The sequence below is a fragment of the Phoca vitulina genome, unplaced genomic scaffold (assembly GCF_004348235.1).
Source record: "Phoca vitulina isolate PV1807 unplaced genomic scaffold, GSC_HSeal_1.0 scaffold3, whole genome shotgun sequence".
Classification (NCBI taxonomy): Eukaryota; Metazoa; Chordata; class Mammalia; order Carnivora; family Phocidae; genus Phoca; species Phoca vitulina.
The window spans coordinates 84,632,399-84,649,228 of record NW_022589706.1 but is presented as its reverse complement, the minus strand read 5'-3'; the positions used below and the strand labels follow the sequence as shown (position 1 = coordinate 84,649,228).

The window sequence follows — 16,830 nt, the reverse complement described above, 5'->3', positions numbered from 1 at the left end:
TATTTTAAGTTTTCTAATTCACATTCATTTGTATAACTCAGAGTAGATTTGTTTTACTTGGTCATACAAATTCATCTACATATGGATTTCCACTTTTTAAAAAGAGATTTTATTAGAGAGAAATCACGAGTGGGGATGGAGGGGCCACATGAGAGAGAGAAGCTGACTCCCCGCTGAGCAGAGAGCCTGATGCGGGGCTCCATCCCAGGACCCTGAGGTCATGACCTGAGCCAAAGGCAGACGCTAAACCGACTGAGCCACCCAGGCGCCCCTGGATTATCACTTTTTATACAGGACTTCAACTCTTAAAAAAAAAAAACTCTTAAAAAAAGCCTTTTTGGAAAGATATACTATGATCATGGATTAGAGGAATTAGTAATATTAAGATGTCCATACTTCTAAACAATCGACAGATTCAGTATCATCTCTATGTAAATACCAATGGCATTTTTCACAGAACTAGGAGAATCCTAAAATTTGTATGGAACCACACAAGACTCCAAATGGCCAAAACCATCTTGAGAAGAACAAAGCTGGACGTATCACGCTCCCTGATTCCAAACTATAATACAAAGCAATAATAACAATATGGTACTGGCACAAAAACAGATTAATGAAACAAAATAGGGAGCCCACAATCATATAATCTTTGACAAAGATGGCAAGAACAAAGCGGGAAAAGACAGTCTCTTAAAGGGGCACCTGGGTGGCTCAGTCGGTTCAGCGTCTGACTCTCGGTTTCAGCTCAGCTCATGAGCTCAGGGTCACAGGATCAAGCCCCAGTCGGGCTCTGTGCTTAGCGCGGAGTCTGCTTCAGATTCTCTCTCCCTCCCTCTCAGTCTCTCTCTCTCTTTCCCAAATAAATAAATAAAATCTTAAAGTCTCTTCAATAAATGGTGCTGGGAAAACTAGACAGCTACATGGAAAAGAAGAAAACTAGGCCACTTCTTACACCATATATAAAAATAAAATCAAGGGCGCCTTCGGCTCAGGTCATGATTCCAGGGTCCTGGGATCGAGCCCCGCATCGGGCTCCCTGCTCAGTGGGGAACCTGCTTCTCCCTCTCCCTCTGCCTGCTGCTCCCCCTGCTTGTGCTCTCTCTCTCTGGCAAATAAATAAATAAAATCTTTCAAAATAAATAAAAATAAAATCAAAGTGGACTGAAGACTTGAATGTGAGAACTGAAACCATAAAACTAGAAGAAAATATAGGGTAGTTAGCTCTCATACACTGGTCTGAGTACCTGCCCTCAGGCAAGGGCAACAAAAGCAAAACCGGACTATATCAGACTAAAAGCTTTTATACAACAAAGGAAACCAACAAAACAAAAAGGCAACCTACTTAAAGGGAGAAGATATTTACAAATCAGGTATCTGATAAAAAAATACTGAAATTATATAACGAACTCATTCAACAACATGAAACAAACAACCCAATCTGAATAAAAAATGGACAGAGGACCTGAATAGACATTGTTCCAAAGGAGAAATACAGATGGCCAACAGACACATGAAAAGATGCTCAACATCCCTCATCAGGGAAATGCAAATCAAAACTACAATGAGCTATCACCTTCACACCAGTCAGCATGCCTAGTATCAAAAAAACAAGAAATTCCAAGTGTTGGTCAGGATGTGGAGGAAAGGCAACCCTCGTGCACTGCTGGGGGGAATGCAAACTGGTGCAGCCACTGTGGAAAATAGCATGGAGGTCCCTCAAAAAATGGAAAATACCATATGATCTAGTAATTCCACTACTGGGGTTATCAAAGAACACAAAACCACTAATTAAAAAATATGTGCACCCCGGGGCACCTGGGTTGCTCAGTCGTTAAGCATCTGCCTTTGGCTCAGGTCATGATCCCAGGGTCCTGGGACCCAGCCCCGCATTCTCCCTCTCCCACTCCCCCTGCTTGTGTTCCCTCTCGCTGCGTCTCTGTCAAATAAATAAAATCTTAAAAAAGTGTGCATCCCTATGATCACTGCAGCATTATTTATAATTTGCTAAGATACGGAAGCAACCTAAGTATCCATCAATAGATGAATGGATAAAGAAGATGTGGTATATTTCGTGCTTTGCAGTTTTCGTTTTGTTTTAACAAACCAAAGGTCTGTGGCAACTCTGTACTGAGCAAGTCTATTGATACCATTTTCCTAACAGTATTTGCTCCTTTTGTGTCTCCTATTTTGGCAATTCTCATAGGTCAGACTTTGTCATTATTATATTTGTTACGGTGATCTGTGATCTTTGAGGTTACTATTGTAATGGTTTTGGGGTGCCGTGAATAAGTCCCATACATGACAGCAAACTTAATAAATGTGTGTGTTCTCATTGCTCCACCGACTAGGCATTTTCTCCCCTCCTCGGCCTCCCTATTTCCTGAGACACAACTCTGAAATTAGAGGCCACTGTAGGATTATTCACTGGCCTAAGTGTTCAAGTGAAGGGAAGAGTCACAGGTTTCTCACTTAACTCAAAGGGTAGAAATAACGAAGCTTGGTGAGGAAGGCAGGTTAAAAGCCAAGATGGGCCAAAAACTATGCCTGTTGTGCCACGAGCCAAGTTGTGAATGCAAGAAGTTCTTGAAGGGAAGTAATAAAACTACTACTCCAGTAAATACGGGAGTGATAACAAAGTGAAACAGCCTTATTGCTGATATGCCCAGAGTTTGAGTGATTTGGATAGAAGATTAAACCAACCACACCATTCCCTTAAGCCAGTTAAAGCTGAATCCAGAGCAAGACGCTAACTCTCTTCAATTCCATGAAGGCTGAGAGAAATGAGGAAGCTGCCAAAGAGAAGGTAGAGGTTGGTTTGTTCCTGAGGTTTAAGGAAAGAGGTTATCTCCATATGTCAAAGTGCAAGATGAAGCAGCAGGTGCTGATGGAGAAGCTGACAGTTCTCCAGAAGATCTAGCTAAGATAGTTAGTGAAGGTGGCTACACAACAGATTTTCAGTGTAGATGAAACCGCCATCAGTTTGGAAGAAGATGGAAGAAGATGCCAGCTAGGACTTCCATAGCTAGACAGGAGAAGTCACAGTGCCTGACTTCAAAGCCTCAAAGGACAGGCTGACTCTCTTGTTAGGGGCTAACACGGCTGGTGATTTTTGAGACCAATGTTCACTTACCATTCGGAAAATCCTAGGTCCCTTCAGAATTATGCTAAATCTACTCTTCCTCTGCTCTGTAAATAGAAAAACAAAGCCTGGATGACAGCACGTCTGTTTACATCACGGTTTACTGAATATTTTAAGCCACTTTTTTTTTTTTTTTTAAAGATTTTATTTATTTATCTGAGAGACAGAATGGGAGACAGAGAGCATGAGAGGGGGAGGATCAGAGGAAGCAGCAGACTCCCCGCTGAGCAGGGAGCCCGATGTGGGACTAAGCCACTTTTGAGACGTACTGCTCAAAGGAAAAAAAAAGATTCTCTTCAAAATATGACTGCTCACTGACAATGAACCTGGTCACCCAGAGCTCTGATGGAGATGTACAGTGAGATTAAGGTTTTCAATTCTGCTAACACAGCATTCATTCTGCAGGCCATGGATCAAGGAGTCATTTCAACTTTCAAGTCTTAATATTTAAGAAATACATTTTGTAAGGCTGTAGCTGCCACAGACAGTGATTCCTGATGGACCTGGGCAAAGTCAACTGAAAACCTTCTGGAAAGGATTCACCATTCTAGCTGCCATTAAGAACATGCGTGATTCATGGGAGAAACTGATTCCCACCCATATGGATGACTTTGAGGGGTTTAAGACTTCAGAGGAGAAAGTAACTATAAGAGGGTAGAAACAGCAAAAGAACTGGAATCAGAAGTGGACCCTGAAGATGGAACTGAACTGCTGCAACCCCATGACAAAACTTGAACAGGTAAGTTGCTGCTACTTAGGGATGAACAAAGCAAGTGGTTTTTTGACATGGAATCTACTCCTGGTGAAGATGCTGCGAAGACTGTTGAAATGACAACAAAGGATTTAGAATATTACACCAACTTAGTTGATAAAACAATGGCAGCGTTTGAGAGAATGGACTCCTAATTTTGAAGTAAGTTCTACTGTGGGTAAAATGCTATCAAGCAGCATCACATGCTACAGAGAAATCGTTTGTGAAAGGAAGAGTCAATCGGTGCAGCAAACTGACGTCACTTTTTTTTTTTTTTTAAGATTTTATTTATTTATTTGACAGAGAGAGACACAGCGAAAGAGGGAACACAAGCAGGGGGAGTAGGAGAGGGAGAAGCAGGCTTCCTACTGAGCAGGGAGCCCGATGCGGGGCTCGATCCCAGGACCCTGGGACCATGACCTGAGCCGAAGGCAGACGCTTAACGGCTGAGCCACCCAGGTGCTGTCATTTTCTTATTTAAAGAAATGGCCACAGCCACCCTGACCTTCAGCCACCAGCACCCTGATCAGTCAGCAGCCATCAGGCAAATCCCTCCACCAACAGAAGAGTAACAAGTCACTGAAAGCTCAGATAGTTAGTATTTTACTTATCAATGAAGCATTTTTTATTTAAAAGTCAGTACAGTTCATCCTTGAACCACATAGGTTTGAACTGCACAGGTCCACTTACATGAAGATGATTTTGATCAATACAGTACTATAAGTGTATTTTCCTTATGATTTCCTTAATGTTCTCTTTAACTTATTGTAAGAATACAGCAACATAATACATATAACATACAAAGTAGGTGTTAATTGACCATTTTATGTTATCACTAAGGCTCTGGTCAACAGTAGGCTATTAGTTAAATTTAGGGGGGAGTTGGGGCACCTGGGGCTTAGTGGGTTAAGCATCTGCCTTCGGCTTAGGTCATGATCTCAGGGTCCTGGGATCGAGCCCCCCATCAGGCTCTCTGCTCAGCGGGGAGTCTGCTTCTCCCTCTCCCCCTGCTCATGCACGCACACTCTCTCTCTCTCTCAAATAAATAAAATCTTTAAAGTTTAAGGGGAATCAAAAGTTACACAAATTTCCAACTGCACAGGGGGCGGAATCCCTAATCCCCGAGTCGTTAAGGGTCAACTGTACGTTGCTTTTTTAGACATAATGCCACAGCACTCTTAATAGACTACAGTAGAGTGCAAACACAATATACTGGGAAACCAAAAAACTCATTTGACTTATTACAATATCTGCTTCACTGCGATGGTTTGGAACCGAATCCGCAGTATCTGAGGTATGCCTGTAGAACACACACAATGGAATATTACTCAGCCATTAGAAAGAATGAAATCCTGCCATCTGCAACAACAAGGATGGACCTAGAGGGTATTATGCTAGGTGAAATGAGAGAAAAACACTGTATGATCTCATTTATATGTGAAATCAAAAAAAACTGAGCTCACAGATCCAGAGAACATCTGCTGGTTGCCCGACAGGAGGGGTGGGGGGATGGGCAAAATAGTGGAAGGGGATTGAAAGGTACAAACCTCCAGTTATAAAATAAATAAGACATGGAAACAAAATGTACAGCACAGGGAATATAGTTAATAATACGTAATACTATGTATTGTGTGGTGACAGATGGCAGCTAGATTTATCATGGAAAACACTTCACTGGGGCGCCTGGGTGGCTCAGTCGTTAAGGGTCTGCCTTCGGCTCAGGTCATGATCCCAGGGTCCTGGGATCGAGCCCCGCATCTGGCTCCCTGCTCGGCGGGAAGCCTGCTTCTCCCTCTCCCACTCCCCCCGCTGGTGTTCCCTCTCTCACTGTGTCCCTCTCTGTCAAATAAACAAATAAAATCTTTAAAAAAAAAACAAAAAAAAAACCACTTCATGATGTACAAAACTTCTGATTCACCGTGCTGTACTCCTGAAACTAATATAACATCAGTGTTGTAGATCAACTACACTTCAATAACAAATAATCCTAACATTTAAAAAATTGCCTTCAAGAACTGCTGTATGGCATTCTGAGGAAGAAATACAAAACACACTAAATTCTTAGTGTGGGCTAACCACCTGTGAATCGGAATCCATCGCTCTTCCACGCTAAGTCGCTGTACCCTGTCCGGCAGTCATCAGTCCCACTCACGGGCCTTCGTGTTAATGGAATAACAGATGTTACTTTCAAGATTCCATGCTTACTCTTTTTTTTTTTTTAATTTTTTATTGTTATGTTAATCCCCATACATTACATCATTAGTTTTTGATGTAGTGTTCCATGATTCATTGTTTGTGCATAACACCCAGTGCTCCATGCAGAACATGCCCTCCTCAATACCCATCACCAGGCTAACCCATCCTCCCACCCCAAGATTCCATGCTTACTCTTATGATCTATAAAACTGGAGTAACTTTGTTAGTAGCCTGCCAGAGGCTGAAGATGGTAAAATGTTTGCGCTTTGAGGACTGAAACTTACGACTTGCTAGTTCAAAAGCAATCATTTTGGGGGCACCTGGGGGGGCTCAGTCGTTAAGCGTCTGCCTTCGGCTCAGGTCATGATCCCAGGGTCCTGGGATCGAGCCCCTGCATGGAGGCCCCTGGTGGGGCTCCCTGCTCAGCAGGAAGTCTGCTGTTCCCTCCCCCCTCGTGCTCCCCCTCATGTTCTCTCAAATAAATAAAATCTTAAAAAAAAAAAAAAAAAAGCAGTCATTTGCATATACCCTTTCAGCTGTGGCTCGAAGAGCATGCCAACTAGATGCTCGGTGAGCGGGACGTGTGTACCCGTGTGGGTCCCGACAGGGCCTACCATGTGGCCGCCACTGTGGCTCCACCTTCCAGAGCCTACAGACTGCTGACTACGGAACTGCTCCTCAGCTCACCTCATGGACACTGGCCTGGCCCTCTAGGCAACGATGACACAATTCTGCTTACCTAAGAGAGAGGAGCCAATGTTATTAAAAAGCTCTAAAAGCAAAACAAAACCACTTTTTTCCGTGAATGTGATCAGTTGACGGGTTCATCTGAGTAACATCCTCTTATTCAGATGCAGGGAGATCGGTGGGTACCAAACCCACCAACTGCGGTGACATTATCTGGGTACCAAAATGCCATCAAATCTGAGCTATGGAAGTAATCGGGACACAACCGAATTTTAACAGTTGTCTCTAAATAAGACAATATTTTTGTAATAAAATTTAACATGTAATGTTTGGATTCCTTTAATTTTGGTTCCAATCTGTTTGGACTTACAACTTGGAACTGAGTAGAAAGAGCACACTTTGTTTATATTCCGAGTTAACTGATCCAGCAAGTTTTAACATAAACATAAATGGGACATATGTCCCCTTTAGAGAAACTACAGTTTAAATATTAAAAAGGCCGGAGTGTCCTGCCTCTTATCACTGAGTTGTCCCCTCGGGACTCAGAAATGAGGTCCACCAGTCATAAAGTACAAGGTGACTTACACACAGTCCCTTATCTGAAGAACTAAAACTCTGTTTTACTTCCAGTAGGAAGATACAAATCAAAGGAAGCTATCTTTTCTAAGAATTCGTTTTTCACATGACGAACTTTCTGAAGCCCTAAAAACATAGTATTCTTTGCTAATTATCTTTCATATTCATATTCAGGGGTCATCCAAATTTTTCTGTAAAAAGCCAGCGAGTAAATACGTGAGGCTTTGCGGCCACACTGTCTCTGCTGTAACCGGTCGGCACTGCGGCTTGTGGGGCAGAAAGAGCCGAAGGCAACACGTAAACGCGCACAGCCGACTTCCAGGAACGCTGCACTGACAAAAGCAGGCGTACACACACGAGTTTGCCCGTGTCTGCTCTGGTCTACCCCATCTTCCCAGGTTGCCCGCAGACTACCTGCAAGGATTCAGAAGCCATCCTTTCTACTCTCCCAGTCTAGACTCTGCCCAGCGCCACACCTGAAAATGCCCAGGCCTTTCACCCGTCTTCCTGGGTACCTAGCATGAGCCAGGCATTATTCCTGGCACTTGGGATGGGTCCATCAGTGAGCAAAGCAAACAACAAGCGCTGTTCTCCTGGAACTTCTGTTCAGGTGTGACATTTACAGAGCAGCTGAGATGAGGCATGTTCAAAGTATTTTATCTCACTTCACTCTCAATAAGGTCAATGGTATTTTATACTTATTTCAATGAGGAGAGGTCAGGTTTGTTGCCTTAATATCTCCAGCTGGTTAAGTGGCAGAACCTGCCTGACCCTAAAGCGCACACACTTTCTATCCCACGCTGGATCTACTCTGCTGTTTTCCATATTAAATCCAGAATCCCGATTCCATTATCTGACTCCATCCTCCCAGTCCAACCTTGTTTCAAGAAATCTGCTCCTTTTCATTGTATATCCTCTGGAGAAATACTCCACCAATACAGAGCCAAGACCCAGTTCAGGACCCCCGTCCCTCCCATGTTAGATCCCTGCCTGCAGTGCTTGCCCCTCTTTCCAAATTCCACCCAAAAGGCAAGGCCCACCCTTCCCAAGCAGTTCTCTTAACTTTGATTGTACTGATGGTCTTGTCTCTCCCTGGGAATAGAGTTCAAAGGCAGAACATGTCCTAAGGACTCGGCATAATGCTTAATCTGGTGATATTCATTATAAAAACATACTAGTGCATATTCTTAGCTTAGTAATAAGACACCAAAATGGAAGTAATTCAAAATCTCCATGTTGCAGAGACACTGAAGCAAACAGCAAGTGGTCACTGTGTGCTATTCCAGGTAAGGTGAAGGAAGTTTGAATCTGATTCGACGGAAAGATAAACTCTGAAAACACTGGGGGCTTTGGAGTGGTTTTTTTAAATAGCAAATCTCTAATATCAGGCCCTTTCTGGCCCACAGGCCGTGAAATCCTGGACAATGGACTAAATACCATTAGTTGTAAATGCACAAAGATTTATCAGCTACTATGAGCAGGTGCTGAAATCTGGCTCCGTGCACTTGGGCCAACTAGCCTCTCCATGCCTCCATTTCCTTATTATTAAACTGGGATTAAAAATAGCTACTCTCATAGCATTATAGGATTACAAATAATATATCAGTACTTGACATCATATAAACAGTATCTATCTCAGTGAGTATTAGTTAAGATGAAACATTTCAAATGACATTTTATCATAATTTTAGCTATGTTTAATGATAAAGGTCTTCTGTCATGTATTTCAAAATAAATTAATGACAAGACAACTGTAAGGGAAGCCTAAGCATGAGAGTGAATGCCACGCGCATTGACCACCCCCGCTCTGCGGGGGAATGAACACAACGTCAGCGGACGAGGACTCTTAGCTCAAGTGCCAAACCACAGCTGCTCTGACTTGGATGCACGCGTCCAAGCTCCTCCTGGCATTAATCCCGGACAAGTCGTGTGAATCCACAAACCAAAAATCTCAAGTGAGAACTTCAAAGAATACCTGTGTTTTTGCAAGCATTTTTCTTTTAATTAACAAAAGAGACTGAAACGATCAAATTCAAAGGAACTATGGGACTCGAAAAGTTCCAGTTTCTAAGGTGCAGAGTCAACACATACTGGAAAAATTCAATGACATTCAAAAAACGTAAGATTAATTCTTTCACTGAGTTCCTCTCTTTGCGTAACAGAGAGAGTGACGCACCTGTCTCAGGGATTCCGTGGCCTGTCAACGGGAAAAAGAAGAAAGCACATGATCAGAGAGAATGAGGAACAGCGTTACTGCACGAGAGGGATTCTATAAATTTAATGTATCCTTAGGTTAATAAACATATTTAAACTACTAATGGCAAATGTCTACAGTATTTCGATGAATAGGGATCCTTTTTGAAAAGAAGAGTTTAAGGCTTCTAATATATCCTTCAAGTTCTTGCTGTGTTCGCTGTCCCCTTTATAATGGTTTTTCTAGTTCTTTGTTTTTTTTTTTTTTTTTTAAAGATGTTATTTATTTATTTGATAGAGAGAGAGCCAGAGAGAGAGCACAAGCAGGGGGAGCGGCAGGGAGAGGGAGGGGGAGAAGCAGGCTCCCAACTGAGCGGGGAGCCCAATGCGGGGCTCGATCCCAGGACCCTGGGATCATGACCTGAGCCGAAGGCAGATGCTCAACCGACTGAGCCACCCAGGCGCCCCTACAGGTGCTACTTTAAATCTTCAATGCCCAGGGCTATGAACTAGTTGGAAGAACATCCATCCCTTAGCCTTCTTGGATTAGATCGTTCAAAGGTAAGAGTACCCACTAATTAAAAATAAAATCATTATATTTTCCCTAAGTAGTGATTTTATAGAAAAAATTTAAAAACTCTTAAAGGTTTTATCATCTCCAATTCTTGGATTACAAATTTAATTCTAGTAATAGCTTATTTTTTTTAATTTGAGGGATGGGCAGTTTAGAAGATACAGGCAACAAGAGATATTATGAATATTGGCTATTAAAGGAGCATGCATTAAGCAACGGAAGAGATTTTTACCAAAACGTTTTTCTTTCAAAATTACTAAGAAAAATTAAAAATCGAGTTAATGTGTTGAGAAGCTACCATCTGAACAAAGCTAATGAGTCCACTGGGAGGCCAGAGTAAAAGCCGCCTCAGACACAGATTGTGTGGAAGACCTTCAGAGCGGAGACTCCGGAGTCAGGCTGTTGGGTTCATAGCCTCGTTTCCCCACCTGGAAACAGTGTACTACCTGGGCAAGTAACTAAGCACCTCTGTTTTCTCACCGGAAAGATGGAAAAGATGAAAGGAGGAATACCATACAATGATTCTTTCATTTTTAAAGGAGAAGAAACTTATAAATGCCTTTAAAAAGCTTAAAATGTGTTATCGGTGGTCACCTTCCTAAAAGTCTACTTTCTTTTATGTTCTTTTTTTTTTTAAGATTTTATTTATTTATTTGACACAGAAAGAGAGAGATAGCTAGAGAGGGAACACAAGCAGGGGGAGTGGGAGAGGGAGAAGCAAGCTTCCCGCGGAGCAGGGAGCCCTATGCGGGCTCAATCCCAGGACCCTGAGATCATGACCTGAGCCGAAGGCAGACGCTTAACGACTGAGCCACCCAGGTGCCCCTTTCATGTTCTTAAAAGTTGAGCTTGAGGAGTGCCTGGGTGGCTTAGTCAGTTGAGCTTCCAACTCTTGATTTCTGCTCAGGTCATGACCTTAGGGTTGTGAGATCAAGCCCTGCGTCAAGTTCTGTGCTGGACATGGAGCCTGCTTAAGATTCTCTCCCTCTGCCCTGCCCCTGCTCTTAAAAAAAAAAAAAAAAAGAAAAAAAAGTTGAGCTGATATTGGACTGTTTTCTTTAAAAACACATACTCAGTGAAAAGAAATAAGACTGCTACTGAAAACTATTATTTTACTACCTCGAAGTCATTTAAGACATTTTCCCCCATAAAAAGATATCCCCATGTAGAATACGGGGATGAAAAACAAAACTGTATAATATGAAATTAGCATCACACATGTCAACTGTTTCACTGAGCAAAGCACAGTCCACAGAAGTCTATCGAGGACCAAGATTTAACTTGGGGATTTCCCCGATGCTATGTTCTGGCTCCCAGATGATCCCAAATGGGCAGTTATAAGGTGTCGTATTTTCAATACAGTACCTTAGCAAGATCTTCTTTTAACTTGTTGTACTGCACCACATCAAAATGCTGTTTCTTTGATTTCTTATGGAAGAAGTGAAGAAACTGCCTACTCTTAACAGCTGAGTAAGTATAATCCTAAGAGGAAAAAAAAAAAAAAGAACATGTTTTAAATGAACATAATGTCCCTGCAAGAAAGACACTTGCCTAGCAACACTAAAGCAAAAGCAGGCAGATGAGTAAAATATTTGCAGTGGCCAGCAGAGCAAGCAGAAGGCAAAACAAGGAAAACATTTCATCTTGCGTGAGATCAGCTGCTGCTTTCAAAAGCAAGCTGGGAAGAGAAATCACACATATTCTTGATAGAAAGGAGCAAAAGAAAACTGTTTTGGCACAATAATCATGCAATGAAGCTAAAGTTACTGAGTGCTTTTGCAATACATATTCAATTTTATTTATAAAGACACAGAACAAAATTTGATGTGTTTATCTCCATGGAGAAATTTATGAGCTGTACTATTTATTTCTCTATAGAGGTTTTAGTTTTTCTGTGCTGTATATAAATCTATATCTTCGTGAAAAACAACAGCTAAATTTATCAGCTTATCAAAACCCAGAGAGCAATTCAGTAAATAAAAAAGGCTTTATTGCTCATTACTTCAGTTGGATAAGGAATTATTTGCAAAACATGTTCCAACTTCCCATTTTCCTAACAAACTACTTACCTGTCGAGTGACGATAAAGTATGCAAAAAAGACCATGGAATTTGTAAATGTGATGAAGTATGTCACTGGTTCCATAATATCCCAGGAGTACACCCACCAAGTGAGCCAGGCCAGTGCCCCGCCCTGAACAGACAGCAGTGCTAACCCGGTCCACAGAAGTCCGCTGGTTTTGGCTTCTGAGCGAGTTTCGATGCCAGCTTTTATCTGAGGGGCAAAAACAGCCTGGTTCAGCTTACAGGCTACCAACTCATGGGGAAAGAAAAGAAAGAACAAAAGTAAAATAACACCTATCTGCATTATTTTAACGAGGTCTGATTTAGGGACAAGTTATGAAACAGACACATTCACGAGTGATCACTAATTTCCAAATCAGTTCATTAAATGAGTCATATAAATTATAAAGGTAATACCTGCTTGTGGGGGAAAAAAATTAAATAGTATAGAAAGCTATACAATGAAAAACTCAAGAGGCTGTCCTCTGAAACCTAAAATTACGTGCCTATTTTCTTTGCCCCAGCAACTGTACTTCTAGGAATGCGCCCCATAGGTATCCTTGCTCACACGCGGTTCATTGCAGATTCTCCAGAGTAAAAGACTGACACTTGTGCATGTATCTACCAAGCTCTTACGCAGGAGCAGTGAGGACACCACGTACCAACGTGGAGATCCTTCCAGGACACATGGTTGGTGAAAAAAGGGGAGAACAGTACGTAATGGTGTATGCCCTTTTTGGAAAAGGGGAACAAAATAATCTATTTGTACTTGTGTGTACACAAATGAAGAAAATCTAACGTGATTCCTGGGTGTGAGGATATGGTAGGAGGAGGAAAACTTTCCATTGACACCTTTCCAGATTTTCAAGTCTTTTTTTTTTTTTTTTTTTTAAGATTTTATTTATTTATCTGACAGAGAGAGACACAGCGAGAGAGAGGGAACACAAGCAGGGGGAGTGGGAGACGGAGAAGCAGGCTTCCCGCGGAGCAGGGAGCCCGATGCGGGGCTCGATTCCAGGACCCTGGAATCATGACCTGAGCCGAAGGCAGATGCTTAACGACTGAGCCACCCAGGCGCCCCTTCAGATTTTCAAGTCTTAATGCGAGTCGGTATATCACCAATTTTTTAAAAAGCAAAAAAAAAAAAAAAAAAATGTTGATACACAATCCAACAAATAAAATTTAAAAGTCCCTCGCTCTACCATCTCCTAAGTATCCTCAGAGGATACTATTAAAAGTTTCTTTTATTTCCAGAAACTTCCTATTCAGATACAAAGATACGTAGAAGACACCCATCCGTTTTTAAAAGTCACAAATGGGTTCAGAGGTTTAGAAGATGCCGTTTTTTCCCCTTAAATTAAAACAAACATGGGGCGCCTGGGTGGCTCAGTTGGTTAAGCGTCTGCCTTCGGCTCAGGTCATGATCCTGGAGTCCTGGGATCGAGCCCCACATCGGGCTCCCTGCTCCATGGGAAGCCTGCTTCTCCCTCTCCCACTCCCCCTGCTTGTGTTCCCTCTCTCGCTGTCTGTCAAATAAATAAGTAAAATCTTTAAGTAAATAAATAAATAAATAAAATAAACTCCGACCCTGCCTCCCCAAAAAAGTTACTATTTTTTTCCTCCATCAGTGATTAACTTCGGGTGCTAGGAAGCCATGGCCAACCTCCCAGCTGGCCATCTGGGAAGCAGAGCTGGGGCCATGGGCCTATTCTCCAAAAAGGGGGCCGGGAATCCCACAGCCGGTGCGCCCCCGCCCATCTGCTCGTTAGTCAGTGAGGCGCTGCGCCAGCGGCGGGGGCGGGGGGGGCCGCACCACACCAGTTCAAGATGGCAGCTCGGGCCGGGCCGCCCGGCGCTAGCCGCGCACCTTTGCTGTCTCTGCTTCCCCACCTGAAGGATGACAAAGGTAAGGGTGCCAAACGCACAGACTCATCGTGAGGACTGAAGGAGAAAACGAGCCTAGGTAGAGCACCCACAGAAATATCCACTTAGCAAGCGCTCAGCCAACAGTATTACTTTCAGACAGCCTCGACGGTGACGCTTCCTAACCTGTTCAAGGGGCTGCAGCTGTCCCTTCAGGTGGTCAATCCTCTCCAGCAAGTGGTGCTCTCTCTTTTTCTGAAACTCTTCTAAGTGCAAAACTGTGAACAGTCTGTGAACCAAGGATTTCACATTGTCCATCTCCGTAGCATGCTCCATACTCAGTTTCTCTGACAAAAGACACAAAGGACACGTAAGGCCGTCACCACACTTCTTCCTCCAGGCTCTCCGAGTCCCGGGAACCCCACCTGCGTGCCCGTGGCTGGCGGCCTGGGCGCTCTAAGTCCTAGGGAGGCATCTGGGATTGGCCTTTCTTCCTGTCTCGGGTGATTCGTCCCTCCCACAGCAACACAGTCTGGAATGATAAATTACTAGACAGTAGGCTTTAAATTCTTTATGTTTTTTGTCTTTTTTCTTTTGTACTAGGACTTCATTGTTTCTTTAAAAATCTTCATACAGGAAAAGGTTTCCATCTACCAGAATCCAGGTGCATGCCTCACCTTAGTTTGTAACACTTCAGTTTGTGGGTGCATTTTGTTGTTGCTTCAAGTTTTTATTTAAATTCTAGTTACTTAACATATAGTGTAATACTGGTTTCAGGAATAGAATTTAGTGATTTGTCACTTACATACAACACCCAGTGCTCATCACAGGTGCTCTCCTTATGGTCATTTTTATACTTGACTTCAACCTAAGATCCCCCCTTCCCCCCCGAGACCCCAGCCATCTATCCAAAAATTACTTTAGGACGCACGGGGGAACGGAAGCTGGTGTACACACGTGTAAACGAAAGCATAATACACATTTGAAAAGCAATTAAAGTGTAAGTTCTTCTCAACAAGATGTAGATCTGAAAGGAGGTTCACACTGATAAGAAAGGAAGTCAGTTTCTAAGTTTTTAACAAAGTTCTTTTGCTTATGGATTTCTCTTAATCCTTCCGTCTCTGTGGATCTACAAACTCCCACAAAAACTGGGCTATAATGCTTCTTTCCTGAGGAACTATTGCTCAGTACTGTAAGAGAACGGGGGGGGGGGGGGGGGCGAGGCGGGACAGACCTGCCCCCCAGCAGCGCACACCTGCAGCCACAGGAGGCTTAGGGCCCTGGAGTCAGGACTAGACCAGTGAGGCTCCAGTGCCTCCAGTGCGTGCCAGCAGGCCTCAAGTTACTTCCCTTCCATTTCCACCCACTGCCTTCAAGACTTGAGCGTGGGCTTTAATCCCTTCTATATTCTAAGCTACAGCTGCAATGAACAAGTGAGAAGTCGAAGTTCCCTTCTAGGCTTCTGAGATTTGTAGAACAGAGAGCCCTTTGGTTTTGATGAAAAATGTACTGCTATTTAAAAGGCCTAAAAAAAAAAAAAAAAAAAAAAAAAATTAAAGGTCTACATATAAAAGAAAGGTACAGATGGGGCAGGATTCTGTCCCAAGCAGTGGAGCATATCCAGGACAAACAGAGCCAGACACTAAAGTGATAAGGATAGGCTTTAATCAGTAACCACTCCAGTGTGAACTGAGCTCAACTTCTATTTGTGCAGAGGTGGCTGGGTGTTTTCAGGGACGGAGGGGAACAGGGGCCTTAAGAAGGGGAAATCTACAAAAACTGGGTGTGAAGGCTGTTGGTTAACCAGACTAGGCCATTTGTGTTGTTAATGAGCACTTAGGCGGAAGAGAAACAGACAGAGGGCAGTATGCAAGTCAGAGCAAGGCAGCCGCCCCGATGCGGGTGAGAGCAAGAATTCCCTCCCTGGACGTCTGCGGTTCTCAGGTCCTTGAGATGGCAGTTCTGGGTGGTAGAAGCAATACACTTCAAAGGCATAGAGAAAGGATTTATAATTGCAAGCTTTCCAAAGTAACTGCTAGAAGAGGGGGTTCACAGACCTATCTGCTTATCACCAGGCTTCCCCTGGACAAACAGTTCTCCTGACAGTGCTGCACTTCCCCAGGCAAGTATTTTAGGAGGGCTGTAGTCTAATCCTAGGGATAGGCCCTTGAGCTGGTAGAAGCTCTGCTGGTGTTTGTTCAAGTCTCTTAGGGGCAGGGGGTGAACAAAATCATTTGTGTGGAGAATCTGCAATATTTTTTTTTTTTAAGATTTTATTTATTTATTTGACAGAGAGACACACAGCGAGAGAGGGAACACAAGCAGGGGGAGTGGGAGAGGGAGAAGCAGGCTTCCCACGGAGCAGGGAGCCCGATGCGGGGCTCGACCCCAGGACCCCGGGATCATGATCTGAGCCGAAGGCAGACGCTTAACGACTGAGCCACCCAGGCGCCCTGAGAATCCGCAATCTTTTTATAGGCCAAGGCTGAGGTCTAGTCAAGAAGAGGGCTCAGAGGCACCTGGCTCAAGTTTGGTCAAAGAGAGAGTCTTTGTTAAGTGACACAAAATGTTTATCTGAGTTCAGTGACAAGCTATGGTCTTTCAGAAATGGCACCGCAAAATTCGTATGTTGTGTTACCAATTTAAACATTTCTCTAAATACATAAATAAACATTTGTCTGTGGTATCACGTAACAAAAACCAGAAGCTGTTTATTCCTTTTATAGGTGTCCTCAATGTGGATTTTTCATTTTCATATCCTGAATTTTCAAATCCAAATTTGCCAATGC

General features: G+C 43.1%; 1 protein-coding gene across 3 annotated transcripts in view; it reads right to left on the bottom strand.

Moving 5' to 3' along the window:
- Nucleotides 1–6,553: 6,553 nt before the first annotated feature.
- The window catches only part of MCUB (mitochondrial calcium uniporter dominant negative subunit beta), a 95,389-nt gene continuing 85,112 nt past the window's right edge, over nt 6,554–16,830 (bottom strand). For 2 of the 3 annotated variants that reach the window (XM_032400991.1, XM_032400989.1), the window contains exons 5-8: nt 14,228–14,388; nt 12,186–12,389; nt 11,482–11,598; nt 9,330–9,546 (exon numbers count right to left, since the gene is read on the bottom strand). In XM_032400991.1, the coding sequence (XP_032256882.1) occupies nt 9,484–9,546; nt 11,482–11,598; nt 12,186–12,389; nt 14,228–14,388 (545 nt within the window). In that variant the 3' untranslated portion in view covers nt 9,330–9,483. Of the gene's footprint in view, nt 9,547–11,481; nt 11,599–12,185; nt 12,390–14,227; nt 14,389–16,830 lie in introns of all 3 variants that reach the window. The other variant, XM_032400992.1, reaches the window with a different exon arrangement.